This window comes from Muscardinus avellanarius, assembly GCF_963383645.1.
Source record: "Muscardinus avellanarius genome assembly, chromosome: 12".
Lineage (NCBI taxonomy): Eukaryota > Metazoa > Chordata > Mammalia > Rodentia > Gliridae > Muscardinus > Muscardinus avellanarius.
In genome coordinates this window covers 16232385-16239801 of record NC_137798.1, presented here as the reverse complement: position 1 = coordinate 16239801, position 7417 = coordinate 16232385, and the positions used below count along the sequence as shown (strand labels likewise).

Sequence of the window (7417 nt, the reverse complement as noted above, 5' to 3'; positions counted from 1 at the left end):
ATCATCTCTGAGTTTGGAGTTTTATGCTGACGCTTAAGAGCTATTCGTGAAGAAGGCACATTGCTTCTCCGTCTGGTTGGCAGTGCTCGAGTGAGCAGCAGCTTGAACAGAATGTACCTTACACGCAGACTCCATCTTCAGTCCGGAGAAAGGAGCCGGGCCGAGCTGGCAGGAGTTAGAGGATCTCTGCTCTAGACTTTTGTGCTTATGGGCTTCTGAGACAACGGAAAGTACAGGCTCAGGCTTGAGGAACTGCGAATCATCGCAAGAGTTAAGAATGATCCTTGCTCTCTCTCCAGTCTCATGCCTTTCCAGAGTGCCTGGAAAACAAGGTGAGATGTCAAGCTCTAAGCCCAAGTATTTACCCTAACAGAATAAAAAGACAGACCCAGACACTTTCAAGAGAAGAATCACAGTTCTTAGGTTATCATGCCTGACGCTTTTCTTGCAACACCCCCCCCAAAAAAAAAAAAGTAAAGAAAAGATAAAACAGCCTGGGAGCTCTTTCTGAATGACTCTACTCACTCTCTCATCCAGGCTGAAACCACAGAGAAAGCTCACCTTCCTCTTCCTCCATGTGCCTTTCCACACATTGACACCCACGAGACATTCACCAGTCCTGAACAGCCAAATCGCTTATTTATTATAGTTTGAAAGTGATCCGTAACGACTAGGGAATATTTCAGTGCTGTCCTCTAGTGTCCCGATTCACACACAACAGCAAATCCACAATGGTCAACTTGGATTCCTTAAAATGTTTCTGATGGTAATATGCAATTTAAATGATTAGGATAAAAGAGAAAACAGCGGCTCCGTGCTCTGTCACACTCGTTCCTGTGACTCCACACCTTTTGTCGGAGTTTCTCTTTTTTTTTTTTTTTTTTTTTTTGCAGTACTGGGGATGGAACCCAGAGGCATTCTACCTCCGAGCTCCACCCCTAGCCCTATTTTTTAGTCTTTTACTTTTTTGTATGCCATTTTCAATATGATCCGCACACCAAAAAAAGAAAAAAAGAAAAAGAAAAAGAAAAAGAAAAGAAACAGGGCCTGAGTTGCAAAAGGCCTCACTAAGTAGCTGAGGCTGGCCGCGAACCGCGATCCTGCTGTCTCAGCCTCCCGAATGCTAGGGTTATACAAGCACGTGCCACCACACCCGGCTTGTTGTAGTTGTCATTGTTGGTATTGCCGCTGTTGCACCCTTTGGCTTTATTTCCTATCTTATTCAAAGGGGAGACAATCCTTCACCCTCTGCCGATCTTCCAGGTCCAAAAAAGATGCTGACAAGCTCACTTCAGAATTCAAAAGAACAAGTACAATATAGAGCAGAAGTATCAGAAAACAAACCACAAATAGTTAAGTATTTTTTACAAGATATGATACCGCACACTCAGTGAAATCTCTATAAGTGAACTAATCATGACCGCTATCTCTTTTCAGTTATGAGCTTATTTGCATTATTAATGCTATGTTAAGTATGTGGCCTCTGTCTAACTGCATAAGAATGTTAAAGGAAATTAACTTGATAATATCTGAATACAGATTTTATATTACTTTCTGATACAAAAAGAAAGAAGCCATATTATTTTAAGGAAGACATAATTCTTATTGATAACATTAGGATAATATCAACTAATTTCAATGAGACAATAGTAATAAAAATTATAGACCCCTATGCCTTCATGTAGGCAGGTAGATTAGAAGATTATGAATATCCAATCCTGTCTCATTTTTCCTCTCTTCCAAACACTTCCTCTTCAGCAATGAAACTACCTTGAGAAAAATTATAGTTACTATGTTAAAACTCCAGGCAGAACTCTAGGGAAAGTCTTAAGGACACTATTTTTCTATCATAATATTTCTGCATTCAGTAAACATTCTTTAACCCATAAAACTTACACACATCCTTCAAAGATTTCCTTTTTCCATCAAGACTGATACATTTTCAACAACCAAAGCTAGCACTGTCATAAATTTTTTTTTCAAGAATTAGAATAAGGAAAATTTCTCAAACCAAAGATGACAGTTATTACAGCTTCCTTAAAGATGACTACACTCTAAAATATGGAACTGGTTTGCCTGAAAAATTCACAATCTTTCTGAGAAGTCTCTCACAACATGAATATTTCCTTCTCATGGGTTTTTCTGGCTCCACAAAGTAACATATTTTAAAAATATTTTGAGATTTATTTTTTGAGAGAGGGTCTTGCTCTGTTGCGCAGACTTGCCTCAAACTTGGGAGCTCAAAGGATCCTTCTCTCCTCAGCCTCCAGAGTAACTGGACTACAGGTGTGTACCACCATGCCTAGCTTTGGGGATTGTTGAGAAACGATTTATTTCATTTTAACGCCCATGCTTTGTGTCTTATGTTATATATTTTATGTGTTCGTGTTTCATTCTATATTTCATGTCTTACATGAGCACAGCCATTTCTTGTGTTTCTTATATTGCTTTTGCAGTAAGGACAATAGCTTACCTACAAACTTGAGTAGTTGTAACCCACTTTCATTCAGATAACTATTCGCTTAAGCATCTGCTACAGGCCATTCACTGTGACAGGTGTTGACATCGTGTAGTAGACACGAAGGACAGACCAAAGGCCCCTGGAGCTCCCTTAAAAACTAATGGTGATGCAGGGACAGGAAACACCTCAAAAATAATTTGCTACAAGATTGAAAATGGTCCGTGTTATTTCTACTTATAGTTAAAAATTTCCCATTCTAACAAAGTGTTGGAAATTTGGTTTTGTGAACAATATATTCTAGTATTGAAAGAGGGCTGCCTCCTTTAGGGTGCTTGTCCAGTGGGTTTCAACAAATGAGATCCATGGACTAGCAAGGAATATAGAAATATGGAAGTTTAAGTCAAGAAAAGATAGAAGACAAAAGCGTCCTCTCCTTCATGGGGGAGAGAGGGGTCCCTGGAAGACAGTAACCATGGAAACTCTTGAGAGATAGGCTTTTAAGCCTTACTGAGGTTCCCCATTTATCTTTGTATAACTGGTCAGAATTGGTTTTTGGGAAGCCAGTGTCTTTTGCACAATTTGAATTTGAATTGTTATCTTATGGACTGGTGGTCCCCTGTGTCCTGGCACACTTGTCTTTCACCTACCTGCTCACCTCCCCCCACCTCATGGAAGGTGATATAGGTGACCTTCTTTAATCCCTTCTGCCCCCAGGTCCTCTGCCTCATTATGAGAGATTAGAAAATTTTTGAAAAATAATAGATATTATTTTGCTTCAAAGAACTAGTTGAAAAACAAATGTGACCTAAGGAATAGAATTAATTCCTTTAAAAAATTGATCATAGACAAGTAAGCTACATATTCAAAACAAAGATTTGATTTTGCAGTAAGTCTGGGAAAATATCTTTCCAAAGCCCTTGGTGAGAACTCTATGGTGGATAGGGATTCCCAGTGTCCCACTTAACAATTTACTGTCTCCAGTTGGTTGCAAATTCACCCTTCATCACCTGCTCTGTGTAAAAAGGCAGAGGCTCCATAATATTTTCCTTTTGGCAGCTACTGCAATGTAAACCCGGGTAGACAGTGGGTAAGGTAAAGCCCGAGGGGAGGAAAGGTCTCCTTCTTATTGTGCTGTGGTCTCCGGCAACAGAGTGTGGCTCTCCCATCACCAGGCAAGAGCACGCAGCACCCAGCAGCGTCCTTTGGCGACAGGCCGTGTTTAACAACACATCTTCCTGAGAACAAGTTTCCCTGAAACCCTACAGGGCATATTTCTGTAAAGATGCACCAGAGCCCACCATAGTTCCTTTATCAGTGCGTTGGGGTCTCACATAATAACGTAGTTCAGAGAGAGAGGGGGACGTACACAACACTTGGTGAGTCTCTCTCAGGCCCCCTCCCTACAACTTCCTTCCCCCCATACACAATGCTGAGATTGGCGCTGATAATTTCCCATGTGTATACACAATGCCAATGGAAGTGCGTCCTTCATTAATCTCCCCCACCCCAACCCCGCATCATTCCCTTATGCCCTCTCTATCTCTACGCTGCAGATTCTCTTCCTTTATATGAAGTTCCTCTTGTATCCAGATTACTCCCTAGTTTTCACATGAGAAAGAAAACATATGAGCCTTCACTCTGTGTGACTGGGGAATATCACTTAGCATGTTGTTTAAAGCCTGCTATTTGCGCATGTGCGCGCGCGTGTGTGTGCACGTTGCTGAGGAATTGACTTGAGGCCATTCTACCTCGGAGATGTGCCCTATGTACTATTTTTTATTTTTTATTATGGAACAGGATCTCACTAGGTTGCTAAGAAACTCATTAAGTTGGTGAAGCTGGCTTTGAACCTGAGATCCTCCTGTCTCTGCCTCCCAAGTACTGGGTTTGCAGGTGTGTGCCACCGTGCCCAGCTTTCCTGTATTCTTTAGCTTCTATTTCTCTTTCTCTCTCTCTCTCTCTCTCACACACACACACACTATATATATATATATACACACACACATACATATGGTGTATATATATATATATATATCAATACCGTATGTATGTGTATATTTATTATAAAAGTTAATGTGGTACAAGATGGTAGACACACATCGCTCACTCAGCCCTTCCCCAATTCCCTCCTTCTCATGTTCAGCTTAGTAACTGACATGTTTGTGAATGTACATCATGTAGAGAGATTCCCTCTTCCCCTGTTCCATTCCCTAAGTCACCTTATTTGCTCAACTAAGGTGTCGGCTTTCTGTCTAGAATTCCTCCTATGTCCCTTTTTCTCCCTAGCTTTCCCATATTAGTGAGAGCATTCCATTTTTTACTTTTTGTGACTGACTGATCTCACTTAGCATAACGTTCTCCTGTTCCATCCAATTTTCTGCAAATGACATAATTTTGTTCTTTATGGCCTAATTGTGTATATATCCCATAATTTCATAATCCATTCATCTGTTGGACATCATGGCTGGTTACACAGTTTGGCAATTGTGAACTGTGGGTTATGAACATAGATGCACATGCATTAGTTTGGCACTTTGGTTTCCATTCTTTTGGGTAGATACTCAGAAGTGCTATTGCTGGATCATATGGCAAGTTTATTCCCATTCTTCTGATGATCCTCTATTCAAGGTTTCACTAATCTGCAATTACCCCAACAATGTATCGGTGTATCCAATTTTCTACACCTACCCCGCCAATATTCGTGGTTTTTTGTGGGTTTTTTTTTATTTTTATTTTTTTAATTTTTTATTTTTGGTGGTACTGGGGTTCCTGGAAGCCCTTCTACCTCCGGGCTACACTCCCAGACCTATTTTTACATTTTTATTTGGAAACAGGGTCTCCTAAGCCAGCGCGCGCGGCTGGCTTCGAACCTGCGCGATCCTCCTGTCTCTGCCTCCCAAGCACGGGGATTACAAGCGTGCGCCACCACGCCCGGCGTTTTTTGTGTTTTTAATGATTGCCACTCTAATTGCAGTTAGGTGAATGCTCAGGAAGTTTTGATTGCAAACGTTTTTGAACATTTTTCATGCGATTATTAGCCATTTGTATTTTTTAATTTGAGGAAGTTTCTCTATTTAGTTAATTTCCCCCTTTTTGATGGATTTTTTTCTAAGCAGTGCATTTCTTGAGTTCTCTGTATATTCTAGATATTAGTCCTCTGTTGGAAGAGTAGCTGGCAAAAGTTTCCTCCCCTTCTATTGGCTCTCTGTTGATATTCTTGATAGTTTTCTTTGCTACACAGAAACTCTTCAGTTGAACACAATCCTATATATTGATCCTCCTTTTCATTTCTTGTGCCTTTGGGGTCTTTTTGCAAAACTTTTTATCAGTCCCTATGTGTTGCAGTGTTGGACCTACGCCCTCTTCAAGGAGCCTCAAGGTCTCTGGTCTAATTCCCAAGTCTTTGATCCATCTTGAATTGACTCTTGTGCAGTGTGGGAAACTGGGGTTTATTTCCATTTTTCTGCATATGGTTAACCAGTTTTGCCAACACCATTTGTTGAAGAGGCTATCTTTTTTTCTCAGTGTATGTTTTTGGCCCCTTTATCAAAACTCAACTAGTTGTAAGTGTGTGGATTTCTCTTCTATTCTGCTCCATTGATCTCTGTGTCTGTTTTTGTGCCAATACCATGCTATTTTATTACTATGGCTCTGTAGTAGTATAGTTTGATGTTAGGTGTTGTGATTGCTCCTGCATGGCTTTTGTTGCTGAGAACTGCTTTGGGTATTCTGGGTTTTATTGTTCCAAATGAATTTAAAGAAGGACTGATTTTTCGATGTCTGTGAGGGATGACCTGGGTAGTTTAATGAGTAGTATATTGGATTTTAAATCACTTTTGGAATAATGGCCATTTTGATGACATTTATTCTGCCTATTCAAGAGCATAGAAGATCTTTCCATCTCCTTTGGTCTTCTTTGATTTCTTTTTCCATGTTTTATAGTTTTCTTTGTAGAGGTTTTTTATTTCCTTGGTTAGGTTTATTCCTAAATATTTTATTTTGGGGGAGGATATCATGAGAGTAAGTATTTTCTGGATTTCTTTTACAGTGGATTTATGGTTGGCATCCAGAAAAGCTTAAGATTTTTCTAAGATTAATTTTGTATCTAGATATTTTTCTAAATTTGTTCATCAGTTCTATAATACTTTGGTTGAGTTTTTGTGTCTTCTAAGTATTGTATCATGTGATCTGTAAATAGAAATAGTTTTAGTTCTTTACCTATTTTGTACTCCTTTCTCTTGCATTATTGTTCTGGCTAGAGTCTCAGGTACTATATTGGAAAGAAGTGGTGATAATGGACATCCTTGTCTTGTTCTTGTTTTTAGAGGGAATTCTTGCGGCTTTTCCCCATTTAATATGATATTGGCTGTGGGCCTATTGTATATTGCCTTTATTATGCTGAAGTATGTTCCTTTTATTACAATTCTCTGCAGTGCTTTAAGCACAAATGTGTGTTCAATTTTGTTGAATGCTCTTTTAGCATGTATCGAAGTGATCATGTGACTTTTGCCTTTGGTTTTGTTTATGTGGCAAATTACATGGATTGTTTTTTGCATGTTGAACCAGCCTTCTATCCCTGGGATGAACCCATCTTGGTCACAGTGTATAATTTCTTGATTTTTTTCTAAATGCATGTTGCTAGTATTTTGTATAGTAGTTTTGTATCTAAGTTCATTAACAATATAGGCCTATAGTTTTCTTTTTTTGAACTGTTTTTATTTGGTCTTGATATTAACTTGATGTTGGCTTCATAGAATGTATTTGGCAGAGTCCTGTTTCTTTCTATTTCATGGAATAGATTGAGGAGTATTGAGATTAGGTTTTCTATAAAGGTTTTATAAAATTCACTGGGGAAACCATCTGGTCCTGGGCTTTTGTTCAACGGTTGGCACTTTATTGCTGCTTTAATCTCTTTGATTGCTATTGGTCAGTTTAAATTTTCTATATCTTCTTGAC

At 39.2% G+C, this 7417-nt stretch overlaps 1 protein-coding gene across 2 annotated transcripts in view; it reads right to left on the bottom strand.

The window, feature by feature from the left end:
- The window catches only part of WDR72 (WD repeat domain 72), a gene marked incomplete at both ends in the record, with an annotated part of 202792 nt that overhangs the window by 137134 nt on the left and 58241 nt on the right, over positions 1-7417 (bottom strand). For both annotated transcript variants that reach the window (XM_080707446.1, XM_080707447.1), the window contains one exon: positions 118-320. In XM_080707446.1, the coding sequence (XP_080563572.1) occupies positions 118-320 (203 nt within the window). The remainder of the gene's footprint in view (positions 1-117; positions 321-7417) is intronic.